Here is a 15,790-nt window from a genome sequence, read left to right as displayed (position 1 = left end):
CCAGAGAAAGGAAATATTAAAAGGGCAGAAAAATATATTTCCTCAAAGGATCTTAAAGAAGCAGAAAAGCATGCCCAGTTTTTTTTAATAGCCCCAAGTCTCCCTCCCCCAAGCAGAAACCAGCTCTGTAGAAATGCAGATGTAAATAATCCAGGAAGGTTGGAGACCCCCAGCTAGAAGCTTAGGAAGACAAAGACATCTAAAATCTACATACCCCACCCAAACTCTAAGACAGGATATAATAGGATTAACCCACAGATGCCAAAGGGCACACCCAGACTCAGGTCAGAATACATGACACAGGAAATACAAAGCCTCAAACAGGAACAGGAAACAACCTCAAGAGCCCCCGAGGGTATAAAAACCCACTCCCTACATGTGCTCTCTCTTTTCTTCCAGAGCCATCTTTTTGTCTGGCTCTCCTCTTCAAAAAACTGCAACCTTCTTTCTAAAAGCAGTCACCATGTTGTTTATTCCCGGCTTGGACTGAACCACGATGAAGACTTTTTCTTCAACACCCCCAAATAGGACAATATATATTTCCTATCCGTATTTGCACAAAAACGGATTTTATTTTTGCTCTTAATGCAAGTAAAGTAAAAAACTTTTTTTTACTGCAGTAAAGAAAAAATAAGATGGGAGAAGCAGCAGTAACAAGACGTTTACAATTCAGTAACAATTATAACTTTAACTTAAATTTCATAAACGAAGTAGGACAACAGTTATAAATAGTTTGGTCTGTAAGCCCCCTGACTCATCCTGCCTTATCATCATCATGGCAAGGTGGATAAAGAACACTTAAAATGGGATTATTAAGCTAAGCCATACAAACTATGATGGACTCATGAGATGATTCATATTTGATTTACAGATTTTGTTCATAGGGAGAGAAAAATGGGTGTGGTGGATTTTTTGACTTGAAACTAAAGAGATACGACGAGGCCCTCGCTTATTGGCAGTGGTTATAAATTGGCTGAGATATCTCCACTCTTTTGCCAAAAAAGAACCTTCTAATTGATTGCCAATTTTCAGCGAGCTGCTAATTCTCAGAAGAAAAGGACCCATCGCATCCCCATAACTAAAATGGTGAGAACAGTTCATTTATGCTCAGCTTCATTTCAGTTCTGAAATTAGGTGACATTAGAGAATAGTAGTGGAAGTATTCTTTGGTCAGTTATTGGAGAAATGTTTGTGTTACCACAACGTTTAATGCATATTTCCTAAGGATCTTACAGCTAATGATTTTAGAATCGCTTATAGGTGGTTTGCATGTTTATTATTAATTCAAATAGATCCGCAGATCTGCTGTTGGCAGCCTTTTATAAAACAAGATTTACATATTGCATTGGTTTCAGAGTGGTTTAATTTTAAGATGATGTGGATATAGCATATGCATACAGATTAATTTGATTCCAGGGAAGATACAGGTCCAGTTTAAAAGTTCTCAAGGGGAAATAATTTTCTTAAACAACTTTCAAGGCACAAACTCATCAGTGAATTCCCAACATTTTTATTACACTGGTCAGGAGCAAAGGACTCTGGAATTCAAGCAATATTGCCAGTGCCTTCTTCAAAGTTCCATTTTTATTTTCAAGACTTTTCAGATCCTAATGACTATACATGTTTGGGTATTTTTGACACAACTTTTAAAAACCTGGTAGGTTAAACAGCTGAGTTTGAGTTGAAAAATGTAAGTGCATAAAAATATTGCACTAAATCTTGAATTATGGATTTGGAAGATACACTAATTACAGTAGGTATTATTTGGAAGAGATAATCCCCTCTGCATAAGAAAAATTGCAAAATACTTTAAGGTATTTCTTGCCATCTATCATTTTTTTACAGTAGTTGTAACCTGTAATTGGGGGAAAAAAACTTTAAATAAATTTTACAATAAAATTTAAAAAAATATCAGCTGGAGGAATAGTAAATTTGGGGTTCTTATTTAGCACGTTACTTTCAGTCTTTGAAGATTAAATTTTAAAATGTGCTTCCTCAGCTAACAAAACTAGTAGCATGGGAATAAAAACTCGGGCTGCAGAGATCATACGGGCTTCGGCACAACAGCGTATTTATCTGAAATTTAGAATAATTTGCGTATGCATCAAACGCAGACTGTTGGGAGTCCTGAAAATGAATGGCTTGGAATGGAGCAAACAGATTCCCATCGGTTTCCCCAGTGTCTGTGTCCTCTCCAAAGAGCTAGAAGGTCTTACCTTGGATACTTGAAGGGGTCTGTTCTGTTCAGCGCCGCCCTGTAAGCGGAAGCCCCAGGGGCCTCCCCCAGAGAGAGTCACAAGCACCTCTTCTTTGTCTTTGGCTCCCATCACCTCAGCACCCCTTTTGTGCGTGTGACAAACACCTTGTCTGCAAAATAAATCTCCAGCTCTTTAGAAGATGGTCGCTCGCATGCCCATTGCTGCATCTACTTTCTCCAGTCCCTCCCAACGTTTGATTTGCTCTATCCCGCCTCCCCCCCATCCTTTTCCCAGCCACAGAAAAGCCCAACACCCGATACTCTTCCAAATGTCCAGCTGCTGAGCAGACCATTGCCAAGCGTTTGATACCCCTTTTGGTAAGACGCCCGAGTTATTTGCACATGTATCTTGTCAATCTCACTCTCTGTCCTCTCCACCTCCTGGCCTGAAACAGATCCTGGATGTCTCACTCCAGGACTCATAGCTGAAAATAGCTCGCCTCCTGTCTTTCCAGAGCTTTGTCTCATTCTTTTCTGGCTGGGGACGATTTGCTTTAAGCGCTGCAACGAAACATGGAGTTACAAAAGCTCCCGAAAGATTTTCCCTGCTGTTATTTATTGCCCATATAAGAAATCTCTTAAGACCGTGGTGGCGAACCTATGGCACATGTGCCAGAGGCAGCACGCAGAGCCCTCTCTGTGGGCACGCGCACCGTCGCCCCAGTCCTAGGCCTTCAGCTGGGTTTTATAAAACTTTTTCGCTGTAGGCCTCCGCCGCTGTGTGCCAAAAAAAAAAAAAAAGGTTCATCAATCGATCAATTTCAACTCACAGGGGAAAAAATGATCTCGCAAAGTTGGAATTGATTGATTGAACTTTTTAGTCCCACCCAGTCTGCCATTACCACCGAAGCCACGCCCACCCAATGGGCCATGCCCACCTGGCACCCGACGATACGTAAGTGGGTTTTGGGTTGCAGTTTGGGCACTCGGTCCCTAAAAGGTTCGCCATCACTGTTCTAGTCGATCTTATCTGTCTCTGATCTCTTGGTCTTGGTCCTTCTTTCCATGAGTCCCACTGAAATGATTGATAGGTCCCACTCATTGTAATGTCTTGCCCAGATAGGCTTCCCACTTCACTCACAGCAAGAAATAGAAGTGGCTTTGACAGAGGTGAAACCAACGTCTTAAAACAGTGATGGTGAACCTTTTAGAGACCGAGTGCCCAAACTGCAACCCAAAACCCACTTATGTATCGTCGGGTGCCGAGTGGGCGTGGCCCATTGGGTGAGTGTGGCCAATTGGGTGGGCGTAGTTCATCGGATGGGCGTGGCTGCAGTGGTAACAGCAGACTGGGTGGGACTAAAAAGTTCAATCAATCAATTCCAACTGTGTGAGATCTTTTTTTTCTCTGACGAGAAATTGAAATTGATTGATTGATTGAACCTTTTTTTTTTTTTTTGCACACGGAAGCAGAGGCCTAAAGCGAAAGTGTTTTATAAAACCCAACTGAAGGCCTAGGACTGGGGCAATGGCGCACGTGCCCACAGAGAGGGCTCTGCGTGCCACCTGTGGCACGCGTGCCATAGGTTCGCCACCACAGGTGTAGAATCTCCTGCTTAAGGAAGGGGTTGGACTTGAAGACCTCCAAGGTCCCTTTCAACTCTGTTATTCTATGTTCTGTATTTAAAATATATATTTGTCATGAATTATATGACAAAATAGAACACATACTGTACACACAAGCTGAAAAGTTGTCCACTTTTGACTTACTTAGTTTTTGTGGCTCAAGCATACTCTGGATTTAATTTTTTTCCCCACATTCAATCATGTCCAGTTTTCTGAGACTGCCTGGACAAGTCCCTGCAGTTTTCTTGGCAAAGTTTTTCAGAAGTGGTTTGCCATTGTTCCTTCCTAAGGCTGAGAAAATGTGACCGGCCCAAGGTCACCTTACTAAAATGATAGCCACAGAGATTTAAAATGCTTTGTCCATGCTGAAATCTCTCAGCTACAACACTGTACTGCTGGCAACAATCCACTAAAGAAAAGATGGCATCCAGAGTTGTTATAAGTATCATAATATAATTTTCTAGTAGTTTTACAAAAAAAGATACTAAACATGCATCCCGTGCAGAATCCCGAAAATAGGGACAAAATGATTTATACAACTTTGATCTGCCTGCCTTTTTCTCTCCAACCCAAGGACAGAGAGATGACCCTTAGAGCCAAAAACACTTAGGCTTCCCAGCAACATCTACAAGTCAATAAATAAACTAATCTGAATAGAGTCGACTGAAGAGTGAAGGGAGGCTGATGAAATATACCTACAGTATCTGGAGAATGTGAAATTTCAGTTGCAACTGTATTTAGCTCTTTTGGAGAATTTGGCTTTCTTATCATTTTGGTTCACTTTAAGAATCCTTTTTAATTGTGGCTCCCAATGTCTGGGAGCACCAATTTCGTGTAGTGAATTAAATTGAAGAGTGATGAAGTTTCAGTTCGAAATTCCTAATCATTCCTAGGGGACTCTGAGCACTACTTGTCAGTTTGTGATAAGGCTGCAATTGCTGGAGAAGAATCTTTGTGAAATGTTATTTAGGAATAAATCCTACAGACTTCCGTCTCCCCTAGCCTAGCCTAGCCTTGCCCAGCCCAGCCTACAACAGCAGAATGGCAAATACCAACGTATTTGCCCATATAACACTCCTTTTTAAGGATATTCAAAGGCTGATTTATGTGAAAAAACAGAACACAATAAAAAGAAAACTACAAAGAATATGTCCTACAAGCTGCTTCATGGCTCACTGTGTATGACTGAATGATTCAATTATTGAAAGAAAAGTCTTCATCATGGTTCAGTCCAAGCTAGGAATAAACATGGCGACTGCTTTAGGAAGAAGGTTGCAGTTTATTGAAGAGGTGAAAAGAGGAAAAAAGGGCTGAGCACATGTAGGGAGTGGGTTTTTATACCCTCTGGAGCCTTTTGTTTGGAGTTGTTTCCTGTTCCTGTCTTGAGGCTTTGTATTTCCTGTGTCATGTATTTTGACCTGTGTCTGGGTGTGCCCTTTGGCATCTGTGGGTTAATCCTATTATGTTCTGTCTTAGAGTTTGGATGGGGTATGTAGATTTTAGGTGTCTTTGTCTTCTTAATCTTCTAGCTGGGGGGCCTCCATCTGCATTTCTACAGAGCTGGTTTCTGCTTGGGGGAGGGAGACTTGGGGCTATTAAGAAAACTGGGCATGCTTTTCTGCCTCTTCAAGATCCTTTGAGGAAATATATTTTTCTGCCTTTTTAATATTTCCTTCTCTGGGGAGCTGACTTCCCACACTTTCTTGCTACCAAGCAGAGGCCACTTCACATAATCTAAAAAAGTATGCAAAGCAGTCCGTTTCAGAATGGAAGCTAACAGTCTGGCAGGGAAATTTGCAAAACGGTTTAACCAGAGGGGTCACTATGTTTTTCCCCCCTCTATAACTGATACAGCGTATTATTGTAATTCAAGAATCTGTAAAAAGATTAAGTTAAAGCTCATTGCAACGCTTGAAGAAAACATAACAGGGTTGGAGAAATGATTAGCAGTACCCGTGCTGTACTTCGTAAATAAATAGAAATATTTCTTAGACAGCAAACAACGCAACAAATAACTCCTTGCAAGTAGGAAAACTGGAGGGAAAGGGCATAAAAGATGAAAGTGGTTGTCAAATAAATATTTGGAAGGTATTCTGGAACAATAGGAAACGCTTCTGAGTCTAAAGAGAGAATGCGACTGATCCTTATTACAGGAGAAAAAGTTAAGATAGTTTCATAATAGTTTCCTTATTATGAAAAACTGAAACAAATACACTGGACTTGTGCTGTCTTTCAAAAGCATGGACAAAAGAAAAGCACTTACCAGTATGACTCATCAGATCCACCCAGTTATCCTTCCCTGTTTGCCATGTGGGAGATGAATGATACAATCCAGACTAACTACTATACATCATCTTGGACTTTGAAGTTCTAACAAGATCTAGTATTTGCAATAATAGGTGGTGTTCTGTCTGCTCTTGTAATTCATGGAATAAGCATAGGAAGGGGAAAAATACTCTAGGCAAATCACTATTTACAAAAATAGTATTGGCGAGAGATTAAGCATCTGAAACTATTTTATGTTTCTGGATGAAGGACTACTGATGGGAGACAGACGTTCTTCTTAAGAACTGTGAAAATGTATTTTCCACGATCCTATAGAGAGGGCCTCGAATCCCATCAAAGCATCAGCAACATTACTGAGAAATAATAATACTAATAATACTAATATTAATACTACTACTACTACTAATAATAATAATAATACTAACAACAACAACAACAACAACAACAACAACAATAATAATAATAATAATAATAATAATAATAATAAAGTTGGAAGGGACCTTGGAGGTCATCTAGTCCAACCCTCTACTCAGGCAGGAAACCCAATACCATTTCAGACAAATGGCTGTCCAGTCTCTTCTTAAAAACTTCCAGTGTTGGAGCATTCACCACTTCTGGAGGCAGGTTGTTCCACTGGTTAATTGTTCCTAATGTCAGGAAATTTCTCCTTAGTTCTAGGTTGCTTCTCTCCTTGATTAGTTTCCATCCATTGCTTCTTATCCTGCCTTCAGATGCTTTGGAGAATAGTTTGACTCCCTCTTCTTTGGGGCAGCCCCTGAGATACTGGAAGACGGCTATCCTGTCCCCCCTCGTCCTTCTCTTCATTAAATTAGACATACCCAATTCCAGCAACCGTTCCTTATATGCTTTAGCCTCCAGTCCCCTAATAATCTTTGTTGCTCTTCTCTGTACTCAACATCTTTTTTACATTGTGGTGACCAAAATTGGATGCAGTACTTTCTACAATCAGGGCTTTTCAACCAGTGGTACGGGTACCACCTGTGGTACATTGGCACCTGGCAGGTGGTATGCGACCATCCTAGAAAAGTAGCGGAGCAGGGGAATGAGCTGAACCGGTGGCAGCACCGCACAAGCCTGAGCGAGAGACGGCTGGAGCTGCAGGGCTGTCAGGGCTCAGCGGAAGCGCCAGGATCAGTGCTGCTTTCCAGCTGATCGGTGCTTCTTCGGGGCTGTCAGGGCTCAGTGGAAGTGCCAGGATCAGTGCCAGGCTCCAGCTAGAGCTCGGCACTGATCCTGGCACTTCTGCTGAGCCCTGAAGAAGCACCAATCAGCTGGAATGTTGCAGCATCTCCAGAGTCTTGTGATTTACATTCAGATGCTTGGCAACTGATTCATATTTATGACAGTCACAGTGTCCCAGGGTCATGTGAAGTGACCAAAACCTGCTGCAACCACCCAGCAGACGGGGGGAATAAAAACCAAACACCCCCCCACCCGACCCCTGCTGCCAATCCTCAACAGAAATGCTCACAACAATGGAAACCTCGGACAGGAGGAAGAGCGCCGCCGGGCGGGCAGGCAGGTGTCTTGCTCGGCTGTGCCTTGGGGGGCACTTTTTTCAGTGCCATTGTAACTTCAAACAGTCACTAAGCAAATTGTTGTAAGTCGAGGACTACCTGTACTTTATCACTTTTTTCCTTTTTTTTTTTTTTGGTCATTAAGTTTTTGACACCTTGCCAGGAGACTGGTGGTACTCGGATGTCGCCATATCCTAAAAGTGGCACAATGGGTGAAAAGGTTGAAAAGCCCTATTCTACATAACCTGTGTGGTGCCTGAGTCCCCCTATTTCCTTACCATTGAAAGAGCAGAGAAACAAAAGGAAGAAAAAACGGTAATACAGAACAGATTGGACTCTTTCATCATGAGATTCATTTTCATAATGAAAGATTTCAGGCAGGAAATGGGTTGTAGCTCTTGAGAACTGAGAAAATGTGTTTGGAAGGTGCTTCAAAAAACTAATCCAGAGGGCTTTATATTGATGCCTCTGGAGGAAGGAGAAGGGAGCTCTGAAAACAAGGCAGTACTGCATATTGGAGTGAAACTGATGCACACAGCAGTCATACACAGGATGTGGAGGCACCCAATAATGAGCATTCAAAACAGGAAAGAATGGGTCAAGTTTTTTACCCAAGGTTTCTAGTGACTCTGTACAGCGAACAAGTATGGGAGACAAGCCGGATGACTTAAAAAAATCTTAATGCCGGAAGGCAGATATGATTTAATGGTCGTTTCTGAAACCTGGTGGGATGGAACTTATGAGAGGAATGCCAGACTGGAGGGTAGAACTTATTCAAAATAAATAGTCCAGACACAAGGAGAAGAGGGGTGTATTATATGGGAATCAAGTGTACACATTTACACTAAGCCTCAGGGTTTAGGTAAGCATATTAAGAAAAAGGAAACAACTATATTATTGCGGGGATGTACTATAGGCAGCAGAAGATCTGCATATTTCTCCCTGGATCAGATTACAACATTTATAGAAGAGACATATTAATTATGGGAGACTTCAGTTATTCCAACATCTTTTAGAACAGGGCTTTTCAACCAGGGGTACGGGGACCACCTGTGGTACATTGGCCCCTGGCAGGTGGTACGCGACCATCCTAGAAAAGTGGTAGCGAGGGAGGGGAATGAGCTGAACCGGTGGCAGCACCGCACAAGCCTGAGCGAGAGATGGCTGGAGCTGCAGGGCTGTCAGGGCTCAGCGGAAGCGCCAGGATCAGTGCCGCTTTCCAGCTGATCGGCGCTTCTTCGGGGCTGTCAGGGCTCAGCGGAAGGGCTCAGCTGGAGCTCGGTGCTGGTCCTGGCGCTTCTGCTGAGCCCAGAAGAAGCGCCGATCAGCTGGAATGTTGCAGCATCTCCAGGGTCTTGTGATTTACATTCAGATACTTGGCAACTGATTCATATTTATGATGGTCACAGTGTCCCAGGGTCATGTGAAGTGACCAAAACCTGCTGCAACCACCCAGCAGATGGGGGGAATAAAAACCAAACACCCCCCACCCCACCCCTGCTACCAATCCTCAACAGAAATGCTCACAACAATGGAAACCTCGGACAGGAGGAAGAGCACCGCCGGGTGGGCAGGCAGGTGTCTTGCTCGGCTGTGGCTTGGGGGGCACTTTTTTCAGTGCCATTGTAACTTCGAACAGTCACTAAGCAAACTATTGTAAGTCGAGGACTGCCTGTACTTCATCACTTTTTTTCCTTTTTTTTTGGGGTCATCAAGTTTTTGACACCTTGCTAGGCGACTGGTGGTGCTCGGATATGGCCATATCCTAAAAGTGGTACAATGGGTGAAAAGGTTGAAAAGCCCTGCTATAGGCAGCAGAAGATCTGCATATTTCTCCCTGGATCAGATTACAACATTTATAGAAGAGACATATTAATAATGGGAGACTTCAGCTATTCCAACATCTTTTAGAAAATCTACCTAAGGCAGCAATGTCTTCAGCATTTTTCAATGGTCTTGTTAAGTCTGTTTCAAAATCACTGGGGGAAAGTATGTCCTCCTAAACCTGATCCTAACATTTAATTATTTATTTAATTTCATTAGATTTAGATGCTGCCCCAAAATAAGTATCATTATCATTATCATCATCATCATCAACATTAAGAATGAAAGATTATCTCATCAGTGGCTGTAGCAAAAACAGTCAGAGTACAAATAACATAGTTACGAAAATTGTCCACTGGAATTTATATAACTGTAGAAAATATCGTTTTAGTGTTTGCAAAAACTACTTCAGGCACTTTTCACGCGCCTGAAAAGTTTTCACACAGTGAGACAAATTTTGTAGGATTTTAAACTTGATTAAAACAATTAAAACGTGACAGACTAAACATCGCGGTTAAGAAATGAAGGTTATAATTTATGGATGTGCCAGTATTTGTTTATCAAATTGATGATAAACAACTTTGAAAAGTCACTAAATGAATGGAGGCACAGAAAGTAGAGGACTACCTGTACGTTACTTATGACTAAAAATAGGGTTACTATAATTCCATAGTAATTTCCTGACAGTGTGAACAATTCATCAATGGAACAGTTTGCCTCCAGAAGTTGTGGGTGCTCCATCACTGGAGGTTTTTAAGAAGAGACTGGACAGCCACTGGTCTGGAATGGTATAGGGTCTCCTGCTTGAACAGGGGGTTGGACTAGAAGACCTCCAAGGTCTCATCCAACTCTGTTATTCTAAATTCATTAGACACAACAGATGTTCAAAAAACGTTATGTTGGAGATGCAATAAAATGCATATACTTTGGTTATGCCCTTTGATAGTTGGATAGTATTACTATGATGGATCAAGTTTTTGGGAGGATATTAAAATTTAAGATCAATTTAAGGATTCCTTCTTTTAAAAATATTATTTTTAAGGGGAGGAATTATTTCCTTATTTCCAACAAATCAGTTTTATTTATAAAGCTGTAGAATTATATTCTTGTATTTAATATGTAGATTGAACTGTAATTATTAAAAGTAAGTGATATATGCGTTTCTTGTCCAAATATACTCATAATGAAAATGTAATTTATTTAGAGAGAGGCTCACATAAATTCATCTTATCATTTAGGATGGTGCCATCTAGTGGCCATCTGGATTTCTGCAAACCAAATACAGCAATTCTAGCAATCTTACTTTATTTTAGATGGAAAGTTTTTTTTAAAAAAAAAATATTTATTTATATTTCATGTTTATAGTCTGCCCATCTCCCTCAAGCAGGGGCTCTGGGCGGTGTACAGTACACTATAATAGATGCATACAGCTATCAAGTCTACTTCCACCTCAGAGAAAGAATCCCAAAACAAATAATTATTCAGCCTCTATTTATAGCATCCAGAAAAAAGGAGCCCATCATCTTTGTAAGTAATCATTTCCACTGTCAGGAAGCTCTCACTGCTACAAAGGTTTTTCTAGCCATCAATTAGAATTCCCGTAGGAGGAATTATTCTGTATTCTGTTATATATATAATTGGTTTTTACAGTAACGTTGGTGCTTAGTAAACAACGTGTTGTCTGGGTTCACATATTTAACAATGATTAATAGTAATTAATTTCTATAATTCCATAGTTAACATGTTAGATAGTAATACACTTCCTTGATCCTCTCTTCTTCCAGTAATATTCTCATTTTACCAACATTAAGCTCCTAGCTTAACTTTATTGCCTAGTTCAGGGGTAGGCAACCTTGGCTCTGTTATGATTCGTGGACTTCAATTCCCAGAATTCCTGAACCAGCCATGCTGAGGGGAAAGGGAGAGGTTTCCAAGCTGAGCCATGCTGGCTCAGGAATTCTGGGAGTTGAAGTCCCCCAGTCATAAAACAGCCAAGGTTGCCTACCCCTGGCCTAGTTGTTTATAATCTCTCACTATTGTACTCACGTTGTTGTGTCATTCGTCCCAATGTGGAGGAGGAGGAAGGGGTAGTAATCTAATTATTTTGGTTAGGTTCTCAGCCACATCTTTGATTTTTACTCCAGGGAGACAACATACCTCGCTGGATTGTATGTCCAGTCTGTAGATGGATGATTCTGTTCCTTTGAGGATAGAATCTCTTATTACCAACACTTGCCTTCCTTTTTGGGGGGCTGCAGTCTGGTGTGCTTTTCTGTTTATCTCAGGCGTGTTTGTTGACGTGACTTTTAAGGGATATTTGAAGTTGTTTTCTTTGAGGGGGAGGTTGTGGGCTTGGTTGTTTCCATTCTTCTGGATCATATTTTGAATTATTCTTTTTTCAATGTAACAATCTGCTTGTTTTTACAAGGGGTGAGCTGCCCTGTTTGTAGACGACTGCACATTCTGGATTAGGAATCTGAGAAGAGCAGAACAATTGAGCAAGGCTCCTAGCAGTTTAGAACAGTAGGGAAAAACTTGGGAGGTTTTCATTTTTCTCAGCTAAGTCTGCAGGACTAGGTTTTGGGCAAAAGAGGACTATGTTGAATGCTTGACTGCTTTTATGTAATTCTCCAAGTAAACCCAGACTGAACTGCAACTTTAGATACTGAAGTATCTTTGTATCCAATCCAGCTTTTATCAGCTTCCTAGGGGTTTGTTGGAGAACAATATTTTTTTTTGGGAGGGCGGAGGGGGAATGTGGGAAGTTAACCCAGAGAAGGAAATATTAAAAAGGCAGAAAAAATATTGTTCACCAAAAGGATTTTTAAAAGCATTTTTTTGAAAAGCAGAAACCAAACCTGGCCTCATCTCTTTGCCCAGGGCAGTAGCTGGTCTTATACATATGCAGATGTGGAACCATCAGGAAGTTTGGAGCCAGGGATCTCTATACAAAAGAAGCTCTTAAGAGTCATTAGCCCCATCACCTGGGAAGCAGGATATGATAATGGGATTAAACCACAGATATCAAGGCCTAGAAAAACACTCAGAAATAGCCTCAAAGTTCATGCCACAGGAACAGGAAACTAGTCCAAGCAGGGCTGGGAGGGGGTATAAGAAGACCTTCTGCCCATGTGCTCGCTCTCTTTCTTCTCCTCTGCTGCTTCTTGCAAGGAGCATCTGTCTTCTGCAATAAACTGTAACCTTCTTCCCAAAGCAGTCGCCATGTTTGCTTATTTATTCCCAGCTTGGATGAACCAGGATGAAGACTTACTTCTAACAGGAATAAGATTTAGTTATTACACCTTTGACTTTTTAAGGACATTTCCCGATTTTGAGTCCTGTGAAACAGAAACTGCCGCTCATGTCACAACATTGACAACAGCTACCAAGGACTGGCACTCCAACGGAAATCTACACTTAAAACTGATTTTTCAATGCAGGCCTCCCGGCTTAGGCTTCAGACAGTTCTCCTTTATGTAATATTCTGCCCACGCAGCTAATCCGAATAAGAAGCTACGCTTCGCCAAAGCGGCGGCCCATAATTGATTCACCGGTTGTTCTGAACGTCCTACGGAGAGGACTGCGGACGCGTGTAATGCTGTACGTAGTCCAGGGGTAGTTCAACCTTGGCTCTTTTATGACTCGTGGACTTCAACTCCCAGAATTCCTGAGCCAGCCGTGCTGAGGGGAAAGGGAGAGTTTCCAAGCTGAGCCATGCCGGCTCAGGAATTCTGGGAGTTGAAGTCCACGAGTCATAAAAGAGCCAAGGTTGCCTACCCCTGCTCTAAACTACTGAAGTCTACATTAATTAACATTAATTATGCTTTCATATGTTCCTCTAACTGAGGGGTCTTCAAACTTGGCTCTTTTATGACTCGTGGACTTCAACTCCCAGAATTCCTGAGCCAGCCATGCTGAGGGGAAAGGGAGAGGTTTCCAAGCTGAGCCATACTGACTCAGGAATTCTGGGAGTTGAAGTCCACGAGTCATAAAAGAGCCAAGGTGGCCTACCCCTGACGCAGTCGATTCACGTGTGAAACAAATCTGGAGAGAGTCTGCACGAAAACACGAGAGCAAAAAAACTGGAAGCTATCTTGCCCCCCCCCCCACCCACCGGGAACGGGAAAGAAGAAGCCATCACGAAGGGGGGGGTGCTCCAAAGGTCAACGTCATTTCCTGTTCCGGTTTCCTCTCAATGGTGCGAACCTCCTGGGCGGGCCGTTGATAGAGTGAGGACGTGGCAGCTCGGAGGAACGGCAGAGAAGACGGGGAGGGGAACTTCCGGGTAGCGCCCGGCCCAGGAACCGGAAGTCGTCATCGCCGGGGTCGCTGGCTGTGGTGAGTCCTGGGCCGAGCGCTTGTTCCGGGCGCGGGCGGCCCGTCGGGGGGAAAAGAAGGGCCACGCTGCGGCTGCCGAGTCGTCCGGCCCGGGCTCACGTTTGCATCCGCCGCCCGTCTCCGACCGCTCCGGACTGGCCTGGGCGCCTTCCCGCCGGCTAGCGCAGGAAGCGGCCGCGTCTTCCCGCTTGCCCCTCTCCCGACGGCTCCGGGTGGGAGCAGCTGAGAGCAGCGGCAGCCAGGAGCTCACCTGCCTCCCTTTCCCACGTGTTCGGGGCCTGTTCGTGATGGGTGAGTGTGCTGCGGAGGGACTCCCTGTTCTCACGACACGCCGTAAGCGAGAAATGGCTGCGTGCGGAACTGGCGATGTTGTGCTTCAGAGTGGCCTGGGCTTCATGGGATAAGAGATATTGTCATTTTATTTTATTTTTTACAGTGGGCACAACGGCACACATCAAAAATGAAATTGAGTTGCCCGCTCTCAAAGTGAAACACATACATGACACACACCTAAAACATACCATATACAACATAGGTATAGACCAGGGGTAGGCAACCTTGGCTCTTTTATGATTCGTGGACTTCAATTCCCAGAATTCCTGAGCCAGCATTGCTGGCTCAGGAATTCTGGGAGTTGAAGTCCACGAGTCATAAAAGAGCCAAGGTTGCCTACCCCTGGTATAGACCCACACGCCTACCATATACATAACAAATGTATGTCCTGCTCCTGGCCTAAGCCGAAAGCCGATATATTCCTGGGCGACTGGAGGATTGTGAATCCTCGGAATATGTACTCTATTCGGTTGTGTAGGCTAGTCTGGGTGCTTTACAGAAATGGCTTTTGTCGATTTATAGCAAAAACAACAAAACTCCACAGCCACGATAGGGTTAAGGGTGCTACACAACCTCTTGGAGGGTCTTGAACCATCCCGGATTGTAGGCACAAAGGGTATTTAAATACAAAGTGCAAGTTTTTAAGAAGAGACTGGACAGCCATTTGTCTGAAATGGTATAGGGTTTCCTGCCTGAGGAGGGGATTGGACTAGATGACCTCCAAGGTCCCTTCCAACTTTATTACATTATTATTATTATTATTATTATTATTATTATTATTATTATTACAACAAACCTGTGCATTGTGCTATATGCCAGGTAACTTAGCCACAATAGTTCCACATTTTGATTATATATCTTACTCTTTAGAACCAAGTCTTAATAAGAGAATCTCAACATATAATGGGTAGAGTTTTGAATGGTTAGAGTACTTTTATTTTTCCCCACAGCATTTTCCCCCATAAGTGTATTCCATAAGGGTGAAGAAGCACTATACTTCTTGTGAGATGATTATTTTAATGCTAGCACATATTTTGTTGATTAATTTCTTATCCCCAGTCTGAATTTCTCAAAATATTTAAAAGAAATATAATCTATTAGTATGGTAGTTACAGATATCGGTTATTTCCTTTTGATGTTTTGGATTATCTTTGTTGATTGCATACATACTCACCTATAGGAGTGCAGCTTAAAACAGTTTCCATAACAGTTGCCAAGCACCCAAATTTTGGTCACATGACCACAGGGGTCTAGCAATGGCCATAACTAAATTTCTTCATTGAGCACTACTGTAACTTCAAATTGTCACTGAACAAATGATGGTAAGGCAAGGACTATCTTTATTACCTGTTCAAACATTTTTTTTAAATTGGAGAAGACTGGTTCAAACTGTGAGTTGGGGAGTTCTGCCTTTTGCTTGTTGCTTATTAGCATTTGTTTGTTAGTTATTAGTCCTGAGCAACTGTTGCATTATAGCATATCTAAAGAAGCCCCCTTTTATTATTTGCATTCTGAGTTTTTTCTCTTCCTATACCAACTGTAGTTATGGAACTCAGATCTGCTCTTTTTCAAAGCTCAGTGTCTTTGAAATTATTAAGACTAAGTTTATTAGAGCTACTCTTGCAATCCAAAGTGTGTTAAGAATACC

General features: G+C 42.3%; 1 protein-coding gene across 1 annotated transcript in view; it reads right to left on the bottom strand.

Annotated features, from left to right (window-relative positions):
* Positions 1 to 2,383, bottom strand: part of SYNPO2L (synaptopodin 2 like) — a 38,822-nt gene extending 36,439 nt beyond the window's left edge. Inside the window, exon 1 of the mRNA XM_029286211.1 lies at positions 2,217 to 2,383. Within this exon, the coding sequence (XP_029142044.1) occupies positions 2,217 to 2,327 (111 nt within the window). The 5' untranslated portion in view covers positions 2,328 to 2,383. The remainder of the gene's footprint in view (positions 1 to 2,216) is intronic.
* Between the last annotated feature and the right edge of the window lie 13,407 nt (positions 2,384 to 15,790).

The sequence above is a fragment of the Protobothrops mucrosquamatus genome, unplaced genomic scaffold (assembly GCF_001527695.2).
Source record: "Protobothrops mucrosquamatus isolate PMUCROS unplaced genomic scaffold, P.Mucros_1.0 scaffold3113, whole genome shotgun sequence".
In the NCBI taxonomy this organism is placed as follows: Eukaryota; Metazoa; Chordata; class Lepidosauria; order Squamata; family Viperidae; genus Protobothrops; species Protobothrops mucrosquamatus.
This window is presented reverse-complemented; position numbering and strand designations above follow the sequence as displayed.